The 16760-nt window shown below is 37.1% G+C and overlaps 1 protein-coding gene across 1 annotated transcript; it reads right to left on the bottom strand.

Annotated features, from left to right (window-relative positions):
* Positions 1–13360: 13360 nt before the first annotated feature.
* On the bottom strand, positions 13361–16303 carry LOC149632435 (uncharacterized). The gene is made up of 3 exons (XM_089851101.1): positions 16146–16303; positions 15894–16090; positions 13361–15715 (listed from the first exon to the last, which is right to left on the bottom strand). The coding sequence occupies exons 2-3, from the start codon at positions 16035–16037 to the stop codon at positions 13361–13363; spliced, it is 2499 nt and encodes an 832-aa protein (XP_089707227.1). The 5' UTR covers positions 16038–16090; positions 16146–16303.
* Positions 16304–16760: the final 457 nt, after the last annotated feature.

Below are 16760 nucleotides of genomic sequence, written 5' to 3'. Positions count from 1 at the left end.
CAATCAGGATTTAAATCTAACCACTCAACTGTCTCGTGCATCTTTCACCTACATGAAACGCATATAAAAGATCTTCACAATGGAAATTTCGTTCTTATCCTGTTCCTGGACCTTTCAACGCCCTTCGATACGGTTCAGCATGGTATACTTAATCGACGATCTAGAGACATTTGGAGTGCAGGGAAATGTATTGCGATGGCTCAAATCGTATCTGACAAATAGGGAGCAAAAAGTTTATCACAACGACTGTTACTCGAAAAAGAGAAAGGTTAAGCACGGGGTCCCTCAGGGTAGTGTCTTAGGTCCAACCTTATTTAACGTATATACATCGGAAATGCATAAGACATTGCAAACTTCTCACTCCAATGAATACGCAGACGATACCGCCCTAATAGGGGCGCACACAAACCTGGAAAAACTGACCAGGGATATGGAACAAGCCGTCAATAAATTAAAAGTTGTCCTGAGAGCCAAGGGTCTTATACTGAATGAAGAGAAAACCAACTTCATGATTTTCACCCTAACCGGAAAAATGAACGAAGAGGCAAAAGATTTCATAGATCTATGCGGGGGAACAATAAAGCGAGCTAGAAAATTTAAGTACCTGGGTCTCTGGGTAGACGAACATCTAATATGGAAAATTCACATGGATCACATAGCTAAGAAAGTAAATAACCGGTTATGGATTCTGAAGCCACTACTAAAATGCCTAGATATACAGACTATGAGACTAATTCATAATGCATGCAAAAAACCCTAATCCTGTACGGGAATATCTTTTATCAAAACTCGGGCAAGGAAAATCAGACCAGATTAGAAAAACTGCATAACCGGTGTGCAAAAGTAATAGCTAAGTCCCATAAGTATTAATTAGCCACGGCTGCAAGAATTACGGTAAATGTAGTCTCCCCAGAATATGGCTATTATCTAGATATTCTGACATTTATATTTAAAGTAAAAAATAACATTGCTCCGAACTTAATTTTACATTGGTTACCACACCACAATACAAACCAGACGAGGGGAAGTGTCCTCAATTTTTATAACGAGCCTTTTAACTCTAAATATCGAGCTAAAAGCGTAAAATTCCAGGGTATAAAAATATGGAATGACTTGGATAGACCGACAAAGAGCTTACCAACCGTATCGAAACTTAAACTAGCAGTGCGGAAACACTTGTGGAACAAATTAACAAAGTAACTAGTGGTATAATCAATAGTGTTTCTAGTCTTTACCTACTCTAAAATATTTATTTAATTTAATGGACATTATTGTAAACAGGTCATTGACTTAATAATTGATCCAATAAAGAAAGCTTATTATTATTAATAAAAAAGCCACTTAATAAAACCCAACACCAAGATCTACAATTTTGATGAATTTGAATGCTAGAATAATTTCATGTTAAAGATATTTGTTGTTTCCAATTCAAAAGTACCATTTAATATTATTTATTATTTTTTATGAGGCATTTTAAGACTTTTTTATGTAGCAGTTAAGTTTGATTGACAATTTCTACCATGCACACAGCTGCTAAAGATAAAAACCCCAGTACCCAATAAAACTCTTTGGGCTTTTTAAAAAAAACCTGGGTTTTTTTAAACCCTGATTTAAAAATATATGTTTCATTTAACAGGCTCTCTAGACTCCTTGTATGGAATAATGAGAAAGAAAACTACTCACGATAAGTCACTGAGGAAACGTAATTGATAAATGAAGAGCGTGTAAAACATACATATCAAATTTAACTTTTTAAGCTCTCTTGATTCCATTTATGTTAATTTTAATAAGGCATTCCAATAGGACTTCGTATTATGTAAAAGGCTACTCACCCAAGCTCACTGAGGAAGCGGAATTTGTAATTGAAAAGAGGGTAATAATATACGTTTCAAATTTAATTTCTCATTTTTTATGGAAATGTGATGATAGAAATTAGTGGCAATAATAAACAAGAAATGTCTTTACTCACACAAGTCATCTGATTGATAATTCATATAGGCGTGTTAAACAAAAATGTCACGTTTAATTTATGTGAAAATATGCAGTATAATGAGATGGGAATAATAATTGAGAGATAGGAGACTGCACTCTGCTTTATTATTACCTCTCCGAGTGACGATGAGGTCACGGAGAGGTATTACAATGTGTGTGTCTGTGTGGGTGTGCGTCTGCATACGATTGACAAGTGGGGATTCTGACAATCTTTTCACCCACCAAGTGGAGACCCAACTTACATGTGGGGACATTTTAAAGTCCTCACAATATAGTTACTTTATTAAAACAGCTGTAACCGTTGTAGTTAAGATAAAAGATAAGGCTACGTTACCTCGACATTCACTCAAAATAAACATCATGTCCAATTTTTCTCGGTTGGAGTAGGCTGCCATTCGTCTACGACACAGGACTTACAACGTTTATACGAACTAAGCTGCTAGTAACGACGCGTACATTTGATTGAATAATGTGCCGAATTCTCAGTGCCGCGGATAATTCTGACCTTCGTAACCTCGTATGGATTCCTTATCTAAGTAGGCCAAAGCATAAGATTAACCCTTATGCTTTGGCCTACTAGATAAGGAATCACTCCTCAAATGCTAGAAAACGTAAAAAATGGACAATCGTCTTGAAGAGTGCCTACACCACGACGGTAGGCACATCGAACATTTACGCTGATGGGTTTACCAAACAGCCCTTTAATTTGTAGTGTGATGCCTTAGTTCCTAAGCTTAATCGCAGGTCTTTAACGTTTCAAAGTGCGTATCATTAAACGATATTCACTATGATACTTGTTGCACGTTCTCATTTGCATACAAAGACACATGTCACACCCTGTATACGAGCTCGAAAACGTACTGCAGTGAAGTAGTCCGTCAGGGGTTTTGGGGGTTTTCCACAAAGGTAGGTGTTACTCTGATCTCTTCCACACTGTATAAGTGTTTTAGGGCCAAAATATTCCGTATTTCTTTTGAATTAATTCACTGCTACAAGAGGTTGGAAAACGATATCACTATTTCTTACTTTTTAGGTTTTGAAAGATCGTGAGTGATTTCTTTTCCCAACCTCTTGTAGCTATCAATTAATTCAAGAAGAAATCTAGAAAAAATTGGTACTGAAACATACTTTAGTTTTTTAATAGTGTACAAACGTTACTCCCTGGGCTTTTTATCTCTCCGTGTGACGTAGTCCACGAGAGGTTCTGTAACGGCCGTGTCTGTGTGTGTGTCTGTCTGTCCGTTGTTACACCCACGTGACCGCGTTCGCAAACGTGTTCCCAATTTTCGGACCGCATTGACAGTTCACAGAAATTTTGAAAATTGTATTTTTCTCCGTTGGCTACTCTATACTTGATTTCTCACACCACCATGTTTGGTCTTCGTCCATCCCACATGAACACCTGTCTGGTACTTTTCTGGCTTCCAATACCACCATCTTCTGTTCTTTGTTAATCCCATATTGACACCAGTCTTTATTTACACTGGCTTCTAACACCACCATCCAATGGTCTTCCGTCTATTCCACATAGAGACCAATCTGTATCACTGGCTTCTACTCCATTATCATCGTTTGGTTTTAGGATATACGGGGCGATCAGCTAGGGTTACGAGAAACGTCTAGCCTCCCTAAGGTCGGATCGGACACCAAAGGTTTTCGCAATTGCGCTGATAACTTTCAATTTACTTGTCGTTATACAAAAATAGTAACTTTATGTTACGCATCGCGGTTCCAAGTTAATTAGGTCGATCCGACGACATGCTAAGGGAGGGGTTTCGATTTTTTTTTGTTATCACTAAGACAAAGACGAAGATTCGAGAGTAGGGGTAAGGAACTACGGACTCGATATTGCCGCTTACGAACTCGTGTTGAAAGATACTTGAATAAGTACTCTTACTTTTATTTCTCCAAACCGCATATAATTAATGTTGTCTCACCTTTGAATTACGCCGAATCCAACGGGTGTATGAGTGAAGGAATATCATTCAGTAGAAGGGGGAAAAAGAGTGGCACGATGTTCAGGACTGTATATGCCCATTATAGAAACCGACAGTTTTTTCTAAATAAATTTAGATTTAAGAAAAAGTGCATCTATTTTTATTTAGATTTTAGAAAAGTAAAATCTATTAATTATTAATTTCTAGGCAGACTCATTTATATTTCGTTTAAAACATACACATTAATATTCAGAAGTTTATTTTACGTTTTTACGTTTTGCCACTCTTTAGAGTGGAAAACGTATTGTTCCGACCTCTGTTGGCTGGACGGCTGGCTGGATATGTTGTGACCTGATGAATTTTGACATAAATGATGTAACCCTCAGTAGAATAACCTTAATTCAAGGGAATAATTTCCTGAGGGCCATAAAATAAATTAGGACAACTTACAGTTTTAATCCAAATTCAATAACAATTTTATTTTAGTTACCAATATAGGGATAAACCCGTAACCGAACTAGAATACAAAAGTCGATCCGTCTTCGGAGAATTAATAAACAGAACTGATTGACAAAACTAAAATTATCCTAGATAACATCTGTGGAAGAGGGAGTGGCTTGTAACATGGAAGCTAGATATGCCCTGCCAGAACCAAGGAGTGGAAGCTCCAAGAGTTCTGGCAGCCATGTTACATCCCTCTCTATAGGAACTTATATTTATTATACAAAATTATAGAAAAATTTCAAACATGTTGTTTCAAGTTAAGGGTTACCCCGAGGAACCCAGAAAAACCTTTTGCAGGGGTTTAAGTGTTATCACAAAATTTAAACAATTTTTTTCTTCCGTTTGATGACGGCAATTTAGTTCTACTTCGGCCACCGAACATTATACGATTTAGTAATTCTTTTAGGGGCTTGGGTGATAAACTCCCACGGGAAAACTGAGATTGGTTCTCGAGCAAACGAGAAATGTTCCCTGGTTAGGTTCGGGATCTTATTATTTTCGAGGTAAACTTGGACTTCGTAAGGTGACCTTAATCTTTTATTGTCTGGAGGACGGTAATAGATATCGACCTCGTTTCCTCCCGGTCTAACCGTTGCCCGCTTACACACTTCTCTACGCCATCCCAATCGAAAAGGCTCTATATAGGCATCGGGTAAGGTAGCCCTGTTTAATCGTGGGGTCCTCATCGACTCAGATAATGTGGCCGATGAACTTTTGGACTCACGTAGCGATTGGGAATGCGACTGAGAAATCTGTTCAGGTGTCAAAATCTCCTCCGAAAAGCCGGAAGAAGGTGATTGGTGTGGCTCCGGTTCCGCGACTGGGTTTCCAGGAGTTTGCTCAGGCGTTGGAATCTCTTCTGTAAAACTAGAAGTTGAGTTGGGTAGCTCAGGTTCTTTGACTGATTTTTCATGCTCAGGTGTTAAAATTTCTTCCGTGAAACTAGAAGTTGATGTATGTAGCTTCGTTTCCACGACTGATTTTTCATGATCAGACGGGGAAGCCTCCCCTGCCGCAGAAGGCGGACTATCATTAGTGGGATGAATGAGCTGGAAGGCTCTCATATCGTGGTTAGTACGGAGTAGGAGAGGAGGGTCTTCAAATAAGGCCATGCCTGGTTCACTGTCAGATTCAGTTGGGCGATGAGAATCATCTGGTATTGCAGGAGGGATCTGTTGATCTAAGTCCTGATCGTCCTGAGGAGGTGACGTTGAAGTAGAAGAGGATGATGATGAGGAAGTCTCCGTGGGATGGGGTGCATGTTGAATTGTCTAGCTGGGGACTTGGCGGCTCTATACGTAGACCTTGAATTTGGTCGAGAGTTATTTCCTTGTACATTTGGGATCATTGACCTATTTTGGTTTCCCATATTTTGATTAGGATATTCCCAAGGTAGGGCATTCTGATTATAATACATAGGATGAGGGATCCAATTCATGGCATAAGGCTGTGGAGCAAAGGCTCCATTATTTCGGGAATCCCTAGACCTATTCGACTGCTTAGGAGGAGATTTTTTCTTCTCAGTAGGCTTATCTTCCTTGTGCAGGTTTCTTTCTACTGTTTTTAAAGCTGTCCTTAACTGCTCAAGAGTTGTAAATGGCATAAAAAGGAGAGGAGCTTCCAACTCTTTTTTAAGGTTACTTTTTATAATGTTAACTAATTACTTTTCCGTTAACGGGAGATTCATTCCCAGATTTAATTTTGTTACTTCCCCAATAAATTCTTCAACAGATTCTTTATTTTTCTGTCTCCTCCGGGAAATTTCTAATATAAGTTTTGAATCTGCTTCCGAGTCCCTAAATTGAGCTTTAGAATGTTTCTTAAATCTATTCCATGTTAGCTTAGGATTGTTCGGGTTAGTTTGGCGTACCAAATCATATCTCAGGGTTAGATTTCTAAACCAGTAAAGGGCATGCCCTCTAAGCAGGTAGACTCTCTTTATCTGTAAGTTTATGGAACTTAGAGAACTCCTCATAAGAAATGAGAAACTCTGCGGCACTTTCATTTGGTGAGCCCGAAAAATCTAACCTTTCAGGAGGAATAACAGGGGTTCTAACAGCTGAAGGAGCTGGAGAAATAGCTTTTACTAAATTTGCATTAGCTTGTACTAGTTGAGGTAGGGCATTTGCTATTACCGTGGAACTATTCACCATGGCCTGAAATAGGGGGAGTAAATGATTTCCTACATCCTCAGCAGATGTATTTGGACCAAATTGGAAATTACTAGGAGGAATTGGAGGGATATCCCTTGTAGTTCCAGTTGAGGATCAGTCCGTGTAGGCTTAGAAGGGGAAGTATTCTCCTCCACATTAGGATTACGTCGCGATCCAGTCTTAGACTAAAAAGTACTGAAAAAGCGAACTTTTGGCCTAACACTAGGTACTTCTGTATCGGAACCTGATGGATTATTCCCAGCAGAGGAAGGGATAGTTAAAGGGGTAGAAGACCCCGCAGGAGGAGGAATGCCTCTCATCGGAAAGAGTTGATAGGGAGTTTCTCCCGAGGCTAAAGGGTTTAAGTAGGAAACAATAGTCTTCTCTTCCTTTTTCTTTCTTGTTAAGTCCTCCATGTAAAGCAAGTTGTTGAAAGAAGCTGCAAGATCTTCCTCCCGTTCTGCCGGTAGTAAGGAATCAAACTCCTCCTCTTCCGAATCTTCTTCATTATTGAAAGACGGTTGATCGCCGTCGTCTTCTTCCTTCTGGGTCGATCTCCATTTTTGGTAATCCATAGGGTTTTGACCGTGGGCCATTATTAAAGGGTTTATTAATTATTACAACAATAGATCTCATGTTAAACAATCAATAACAATACTAATTTTAGTTACAGTCAATGATTAAGTTGGATTAAGTGAATGATAATTAAATTGGGTAAAACTGCGTTATTAATCAAGGAGAGAGCCGAGGCTTAATAACCCACGTGGGGGGCGTTGAAATCTCACCGGTAACAACAACAATGTTTAGGGACAAAACCGAGGCTTAAAGCCTAATATGTTTCGAGTCTTTCGAGCCCCACGTTGGGCGCCATTTATGTAACCCTCAATAGAATATTTAAACGAAAGGGAATATCTTCCCGAGGGCCATAAAATAAAATAAGGACAACTTACAGTTTAATCCAAATTCAAGAACAATTTTATTTCAGTTAACTGATATAGGGATATACCCGTAACCGAACTGGTATAAAAAAGTCGATCCGTCTTAGGAGAAATCATAAACAGAACTGATTAGCAAAACAAAAAAATCCTAGATCACATGTGAGGAAGGGGGAGTGGCTTGTAACATGGAGGCTAGATATGCCCTGCCAGAACCCAAGGGGGTCTCGATCGCAAATCCAAATTTTAAAAAATTCGAGTCGCATCGTCTGCTACGCTCTTGTGACGTCACGAGATGTTCGTTTTAGGCGCCAGTAAAGAAATTCTCTATTACAGGTCTGTTCTTTTAATGATTTTAATGGTTAAAAAACGTTACTTAGACAGTTTTTTTAATTGAAACATCTATAAATAATATCAACAACATGTGAAAGACAAAATATCTTTATTATTTAAAGCTTTGATAACAATGAAACAAAAAATCAGGTACTAAGTATTTAAACAGCGCGTAGGTTTTTCAGTGGTACACATGAAAATATGAGTTTTTTTTAATAAATTTACTTAAATATATTTTAAACACATTTCAGTTTGTCAAGAGATATTTGTATTGTCAAGACTAGAACTAATGAGATCCCTAAGTAATAAACTTTTTAGTTTTTTTTAGCTCTTTTTCTATGCAAGTCATCTTCCACAGATAATTCATTCAAAAATTTAATTCTAATTAGGGTACGCATTTTTACGAATCCTCTATCTATGGCTCTTGGGAAATTTGAATAAATATCACATATTTTATCTGTAACAGTTGATACAATTCCTTTCTCATTTGATATGGATGGCTTCTCTTTATCTCCCTTTTCGTGGAAATTAGTAAAAACAGTCTCAAAGGCTTTAACATAATTTAGAAACTCTGTAGAGGGGACAACAAAGTCACCAAAAGATAATTGGGAAGCCCAAGATGGTACCGCATATGAGTGATCAGACACAGAAGTTTTACATCTTAAATTTAAATCGGGATACACTTTATGAGACTTCTTCGCTATCCATCCCGCTAAAACTTCTATTCCCCCTTCTTCGTGTACACTAAAATCACGTAAATCTGCTTGAACTAGAGTATTATCACAGTTTTCTTTCATAGGATTCTTTTGATTTTGACCATTAGGTCTAGGAGTACTTGACCTTATACAGGGTTGCCACAGTACCTGGAAAATCTGTAAAATCTGGAAAAGTCAGGGAATTTGAAAATGAGCCGAAAAGTACAGGGAAAAGTCAGGGAATTTGAAAAATTTCAGCAAAGTCAGGGAATTTGATTTCAGTGGGTAAAACTTCTGGGAATAAGTCTTTATTGAAAGAGTAATGAAAGTTTCTCCTCATGCTCTCTCAACACAGAAAACTCTAGATTAATCCTTAAAAATGTCTAGAATTGTTTTTGTAAAGTAAATGCACTCTTAGACTGTTATTTATAGTTAAAATGTTTTTTATTTGTTTTGGTGCAACAAATACATGGGAAAACTTAATGTAGAGAGTTTATTTAATTATAAGCACTTAAAACGTGCTGTAAACATTCACACTTTCGGCCATATCCTTCTCAATTTACTGTCTTTCGGGAACGTGAAATATGAGACAGAGTTACTTGAACACTTTGAGGTGTTTCTGTACTTATTTAAGCACCCCAAAACTGCACATTTCATTCCTCCAGGCTAAATAAATTACCTAAATAAACAATCCATCATAAACTCTCGCTTTTATTTCTAATAAACCATAACCCGAGGCTTAGTTTCAATAATCAAACTGTCAACCCCAAATCCCCAATAACTGAAAAACACCACCAAAACTAATAAAATAGTCCAGCTAACGTTATAATACACTATTAAACGAACAATATTAATTAAAAATAGTAAAAATTTACCAACCTTTTATCTTTTAATCTCTATTTCTTAGAGAAGTAAACACGGCCGCCGCGACGACAGCATCAGTCCAAAACGGAAAAGTTCATCTCGTGACGTCACGAGAGAAAAGCGAGTGCGCGGTTTTATTAGCCCGAAAAACACAATCGAAAAAACAGCCGATCGAGGCAACCTGTTATAGCGCTTTTCTTTACGAACCTTGGCCAGAACCAAGGAGTGGAAGCTCCAAGAATTCTGGCAGCCATGTTACAACATTTCCTAAAACTAAAGATAAACTTGATAATTTCATGAAAGTCTTGGGTTTGTACTTTGTAGTCAGTTAATTACTAACATTACTATTAAAATTGAATGATACAAAGTTTTATTTTCAGTTGGTTAGCTCAACCGATATAATTATGATACAAAAGTGTATTTTCTGTGATTTAAGGTTGATCTCAATAGATGTTTTTCTAATTCTTTGTGACAAAAAATACCTGTTTTTAGTGACCAAAATATTAGTTCTACTAACTACTAACATTACTATTTAAATTGAATGATACAAAGTTGTATTTTCATTTGGTGAGCTCAACCGATATTATTATAATTTACAAAAGTGTATTTACTGTGATTTAAAGTTGATCTCAATTCCAAAGTTTTTCTAATTTTGTAAAAAATAACTGATTTTTTTGTGACAAAGTAAGATTTTTTATTATTTACGTAATCAATTGGGCAATTAAATTACCAAGTAATATTTTGTGTTATAAGAATTTATTTCGTACAAACAGACAGCTGATACATGTTGATCTTCACAAAATTAGTTTCACGATGAGCACACTTTCGAGTTCTTGGCATGCTTAGGATCTTAGAAGGCTTGGTTGATTCAATTAGCGGTTATATTTTGGATTATTTTAATGAACTATTAGTTTTAAATATGTTCTCAGTGGTAGAAAAATTTAGGAAAAATATCGGTCAAGGGAAAATTGACTATAGGTAACTTAAGGTAAGTGATGCTTCGTTAGCCGCTACAAATTTTGAATCTGTATCAGTTTTTCAGACTCAGACACAAAGTTTCTTTCACAGATATTTCATTAGAAAAAATCGTTTTGAGAATGATTAGGGTTTTTTTTAAAGAATTAGGTATGAAAATGTTTTCTTATAGTTTTACAACCAAAATGTTTTCTAATAGTGTTATTTAGTAAATAAGGTGGCGCTTTCGGCACTTTTAAAAAAAATACTCGATACCAAAAAGTTACGAGTATTTAAGTCTTCGATACCGATTCCGATACTGGGTAGAATGTTTAATACTCGATACCGGAACCGATACTGAAAATCCTTGATACTCCCAGCTCTATTTGGTCGTTGATGGTAATTTGGAGTCTACAAGGAAACTCCGATACTTGACAACAACTCCAGCACTAGACTGCAGCTCCGGTTCTTGGTAGCCCCACACGGACACCAGTCTGTACTTACTGGCTTCCAAACACCACCATCACCTGGTATTTTGTCCATCCCACAGGGACACCATTCTGTACTTACTGGCTTCTAAACACCACCATCATCTGGAATTTCGTCCATCCCACATGAACACCAGACTGTACGTACTGGTTTCTAAACACCACCATCTTCTGGTCTTTTGTCTATCCTAGTGCTTTAAACCAAAAACAGTTATCTGATTTGTGATCCGAACAGATCACATATTTTTGCTTGACTTCTGCTATCAGTTAAACAATTGAAAGCAATTTTCACTTCAGATCAGATGCATCTTTCAGATACACATTCGGATCACATAGCATCTGAGGAGAAAACGATGTTGTATACATTAGAAACAGATATCTGTGGCATCGGACGTAGTTTCGAATTAATAATCTTTCAACAATTTAAGTGCTTGGAATGTATTCAAAACGCATACTTAAAAAAACAACCAGACAAATTGTATATTTGTTGTGGGTTGGATCAGGAGTTCATACCGGAGTGATGAAATGAGCTCTAATAGTGGCGCACATTTACCGACGCGTGACGTTTCCGCGATACCTTTACGCTCTCTAGTGGGAGAATCAAATACTACCATAGGAATGTGATTGAAAGCATGAAAAGCGACACCTAGCGTTAGGGGCGGGGGTAGGCTGCGGATTAAAAGGCCAATCATAGATTTTGGCCTTTGCAATGGAAGTAAAATTTGATTTTGAAGAATTTAAATCGTTCCTATTAATTAAATCGGAAGAAGAGTGGCACATAAGTAAAAATGATGTTAGGTGCGATGTAAATGTTTACATTCTACAATCATGTGAGGCCAAAAACCTAATATTAAGGATGGTCCATATCTTCAAAGACTCTATGAAGTTGAAAGAGGGGAAAGTCGACGTTTTGGATTACATTAACTGTGCCAATACATACAGAATATCATTTTATGAGCATTTCCTAAAGATTGGTGAAATCTCCAGTGGCACAAAAATTCTGAAAGGAGATATCCAGGAGTTATTTAACTTTTACATATTCAGTCTCTTCAAGTAAGTTAAGGTTTACGCCACAAACTGCCTAAAAGCAATCCAGGTAATAATAACCTAATGACCACTATACCATAGTTTTCTAAAAACGAAGCTGAAAGCCACCCTAAACATGGATGTTCTCGAGAACATAGAGCTGAAAGAAGAGTCACTGAGTTCACTATTGAGAATGGGAGGTGGTGCAATAGGAGAAATATTTCAGGTAGCTAAGAGGAACAAAAATGGAAACGTTAAAACGACTGCGTTACAACGAGCCCGTCAAGTTAAACTATATAACTTGTGTTTCACCGTGAGCATGACAAAAAAGAAAAGGAAGCATTTCTACCAGTAGAATTAAAAGCTCGAGATAATGGTGGTCTCTTCTTTCCTAAAATGCAGTTCCTACCATTTTTAAAAGAATTAAATAAAATAGTGAAAACCAATGCGAATGAAAAGTCCTTGAATTTTCATGGAAAACAAATGATTCAAGTAAGACTATATTCTCGCCATATTTATAATTAAACATCAATAACTTAGGACATGAACTCTTACTATAGGTTTGCTTCGACGCTGTGATGAGAAGCGATAACTTACGGTCTTTGTTTTACGAGGGTTTGTCAGCTATAAACTGTCCTCAAAATAAGCTTTTTTCACGAAGAGATACAGACGAGTTTTTTTCCCATTGGAGACGTAAATACACTCATGCTAGAATTCAGGATTTTATCGGGCACCGGACCAAAAAAATATGCAAGGGAGGTCACACATTGCGAGATAACCTTTACAGCATGGTGAAGAAATCCAAAAATTTAAACTGTGAAGGTAAGAAAAGGACTACTAAAGAAGCAAAACCAAGGAATAAGGGAACAAAAGATAGTAAAAAGGAAGCAAAACAACACAATCTAGTCAGGAAATCCTTAATAAGTGAAAACACGAAACAAAATCTAAGAAAAAAAGAGAATAAGTCTAACAAAAAAGAAAAAATAAGGAATGTGGGAAGGAAAGACCAGAAGAAGAAAGAAACAACACAACCCAAAAATCAAGTCACAAAACCTTTAATAAGTGAAGGCGCAAATAAAAATGTAAGAAAGAAAGGTGCTAAAACGAATCAGAAAAATAAACGTGAAATCAGTAAAATAGTTGGAAAAGAACTATCACAAAAACGAAGAGTCTTTGAGTTGAAAGAACGTGACGTAACACAGAGCAAAGAAACTAGCGAGGAGGAAGAAGTCATAGCATCGTCAACATTTTCTTTATCGGGAATAAAACGTTTAACACCAAAGCGGTTGAAATTAGACACTGCTGATGGCCAGATGAATGAAACTAGAGTAATAAACCCTGAGATAACTAAAGAAGTCCCTAAGTCCAGATTTTCAATGCAATTACGTAAGAGGGTTGTTTAAAGTGATTTTCTTTATTGAACAGTCAATATTTGTACAAAATTCATTGTGATAAATTTTAACATAATTTTCAAGTCATTTATAAAAAGTTCAAAACCTGATCTCTATAGTTGTCGTTGCTGCTTTTAGAACTTCTAATATTAGATTTAATTCTTACAGCTTTCTGGGCAGAGGGGAAATTAATACCACTGAGTTTACTTCCAGTAGCGTACTTAAGCTGGGAAAAAAGGGACTCGATCGCGCTTCCGTTTACTCTAACTGGTGTAATGAAGTTGTCAGGATAACGGGTAGTAAAATCGTCTACTAGCATTTCAAATCCAAATACAGTTATTCGTAGTAAGTCCCACGTTTGCCAAGACAAAAAAACGTCTTGCTTAGGATCTCTTAAATTTATTTCCGGGTCAGATTCCAAAATTTCTGTTAGCCAGTCACAAAAATATTTGTATCCATCTTTTATAGATGAAATAATTGGATCATTAACGCTATAAACATGTTTGTTATTGAGAAGACCACTTTCAAAAATTTGGCTGCACGCTAACAAGTAACGGTAGCACTCAAGAGCTTCCAACTGGTTTAATTTTTGGCATCTTGGCAAAGTAAGGTCTTGACTAAATGCCAAAAGTTCGGCTAACACTTCTTGCTGTTGCATTATTTTAGACGGTTTAACATTCAGCCTTGTCCATGGATCGCGGATAATGTAACTGTCATGAAGTCGCGGGACGCTTCTTATTAGACCATTTTCCGCTCGTTCATCATCTCTCATTTTAATTTGACGAATTTGATTCCAGCCAAAGTTCACGCTATTTCTGTGAAAGCTTTTAGTTCCATTTTCTCTCGATGAATGAAGTGCTGAAATTAGACTTTTGAGCTCATGCGAGGGACAGATTACGAAATAAATTTTTCTTTCAGGTTCGCATGGGTTGGGAAAATAGGGCTCAATTTTGTACTGGTTTTTAGCTTGATCAAGAACTGACCCAAACGATGCATGCTGATTCATGAGACCTTTAATAGTTGATAGGTTGCTGGCAGCGCCGTCGCAAATCAAGCCCATTGTTCTAAATCCATAACTAGAAAACGCACGTATGCTCTCAAGAATGCATCCTCGCAAAAAGTCTTGTTTTACGGAAGAGGAAAAGGAAAAATAGGGGCCAATAACATCAAATCCAGAAGAGAGGTCGCGCCAGAGAAATTGTAGTATGTATTGGGTTGGAGAAGGAGTACCCTTCCTTTGAAGAATATCTTCGAGCATCGGGTATTCATCTTCATCCATGGCGAAACCAATAAATTCGTGGTTTTTTGAGTTCCATATCACCTTTTCAATCACGTTTACTTCATCCAGAATTAATATCCCCTCTCCATTTGGTAGTGGCTGTCGGTATTCTTCCTTTTGCCTCTTTAAGGCTTTGTACATAGTCTGTTGCTGGAATAAATACTCGTGGTTAATACCTGTCTTGTTGTTGAACACTTTAGAACGTTTCTTCAAAGTACTTATGCACGGAAGTTTAATGATATTAAGCGATTGTAATGCTTGATAAGCTGATGGGCTCCTACTGAATACTGCTAAAGCCACGCGAATGCTGACGGAATTCCAGTTGTTTCCAGTTTTGCTTAGATTGTTGTTTAGTTGGTCTCCGAAAAAGGCTTTCTTTTGGTCAAGCAATGAACGGTTATTGTCACTTTCCCATATTTGTTTTATAGAGTCAGCACACTTGCCGGTACTTGCAATCGCTGCGTCTACTTCTTCTTGAAAATCAGTACTAAGAAGGTTAAACATTGATTCCATTTCCTTTGACTGTTCATCGTTTAAAAGAATCTGACGATGAGCTAGTTGTTCTTCCAGCTTTTTGACTCTCAAGCTTAAAGTATTTCTATCTTTTCTGACTCTATTCAAGCGATATTTTCTACTTCTGGGAGTGAGTTGAGATATGGGATAGTTACTTCCAATACTACGGCGCTTATTTTGTCTCGTTGGGGTTTCATCGAGCTTTCTTTTCTTGGAACGTGAAATGTACTTGGAAATATTCCTACAGCTTTTACATTGCAAGGACTTGGACTTTTTTTCACCGTTTAAAAACCACACAGTACAATCTTTGCCTTGAACTCTCTTGATGGGGCTAAAACATTCGATGATGTTTTCTTTCGCATAGCTTTCCGAAACACACTTTTTTATCTGATCTTGCTCAAAAAGAATACCGGGACAAAAGCTAAAATTATTTCCAGCTACCACGTCCAAGTTCCGTAAGATGTCATCTTCATATATATCACCACCCAGAATTACATTACTTTCAACTACCGGTTTAAACACAATAAAAAGGCTGCACTTTCCAGACTCTGTTACCGAGAGTGTCACTGGTTCAATATCAATCCCAAATATTCCACAAATGTTCGAGTTCGTGACTAGGATGGTGTTTTCATTCCTTATATTTTTTAGAATCTACCAAAGATAAAATATATTATCATCATTGTAGCTTTGCTGAAGCTCCTAATATCATTAAAGGGGTACTGATACAAAGTTATCAATATATTTAGGATATGGGATTTTAGCTAAGCCTCGTTTTTCAATCAAGGTTTTTGGACGAAGCATTTAAAGTTTATTGAAAACGGAGCATTACTCTGTATGACAACGATAAAGTTTCCGCTCCTTTAAGCACGAAACCAATAACTGGAGCAAGATCTTGATTAGGTTCTTCAGAAACACAGCTTTGGGAAACCGCAGTTATGCCAGTCTTTCGCTGAGGGTATGGCACTGATGACATTGTAAATTTATCATTTTCAAGCAATCTCGTTTCATCAGCTTGCACACCAAAATCTGAAAATAACTGACATTACAACCAGATATTTCACATCAGAGCAGTTAAACTTACCAGTTGTTGAAGGTCGTATTAAACATTGGGTTGAAATTGTTTTTGAAAATTGGGTTAAGTTTATCTGAGTGCTGATATGTCTTTTCAACACCGTAGGTTCACATATTAAATGTTTTTGTGTACTACAACCTGTATTATTTACTGTAGTTAGTTAATTAAGTTTCATTTCACACCAAATCGCAATGTACTGGCCTACTTACCTTCGGTTGGAACTTTGACTAAGCTTTCTTCAAAGTTTTTAAATTTAATTCTGCCTCCAACGTTAACATTTTGTGCTTGGCTTGATTTATAAACAACGCCAAGGCTTAACTCGGAAGGCGTACTAGGTTTAAAAGAAGTAACTTGAACGGTTTGAGTAGACTGACTTTTATACTTTACTTGATCTTCTCTTAGGTAAAAGTTGCACTGCGTTAACTTATTTAATTTAATCTTATCCCTAATTACGTACGCCATACCGATAGTCCGATACCGAAACTTTAACCCTAACAGCTGATTTTCCACGGTATCCGAGCTCAGCTCCCACAAAACTATAGAATGCTAGCCTTTTTGCTAGGTAGACAAGCTTCTTTAGGGAAACCCAACAAGACAGAGAACGGGTGAAGGTTTTTGCTATTG

The sequence above is a fragment of the Phalangium opilio genome, unplaced genomic scaffold (assembly GCF_054372755.1).
Source record: "Phalangium opilio isolate 3A_F unplaced genomic scaffold, DU_Popi_V2 ptg000100l_1, whole genome shotgun sequence".
Classification (NCBI taxonomy): Eukaryota; Metazoa; Arthropoda; class Arachnida; order Opiliones; family Phalangiidae; genus Phalangium; species Phalangium opilio.
Note: the sequence above shows the minus strand (reverse complement) of the source record. Positions and strands in the feature narration are given on the sequence as shown.

What these genes read in the sequence shown, in the direction of transcription:
- LOC149632435 (XM_089851101.1), bottom strand. Translation starts at nt 16,037, where the DNA reads ATGTCATCAGTGCCATACCCTCAGCGAAAGACTGGCATAACTGCGGTT. An exon ending in CTTTATCGTTGTCATACAGA is followed by an intron (nt 15,716 to 15,893) that starts GTAATGCTCCGT and finishes TATCTTTGGTAG; the next exon opens with ATTCTAAAAAATATAAGGAA.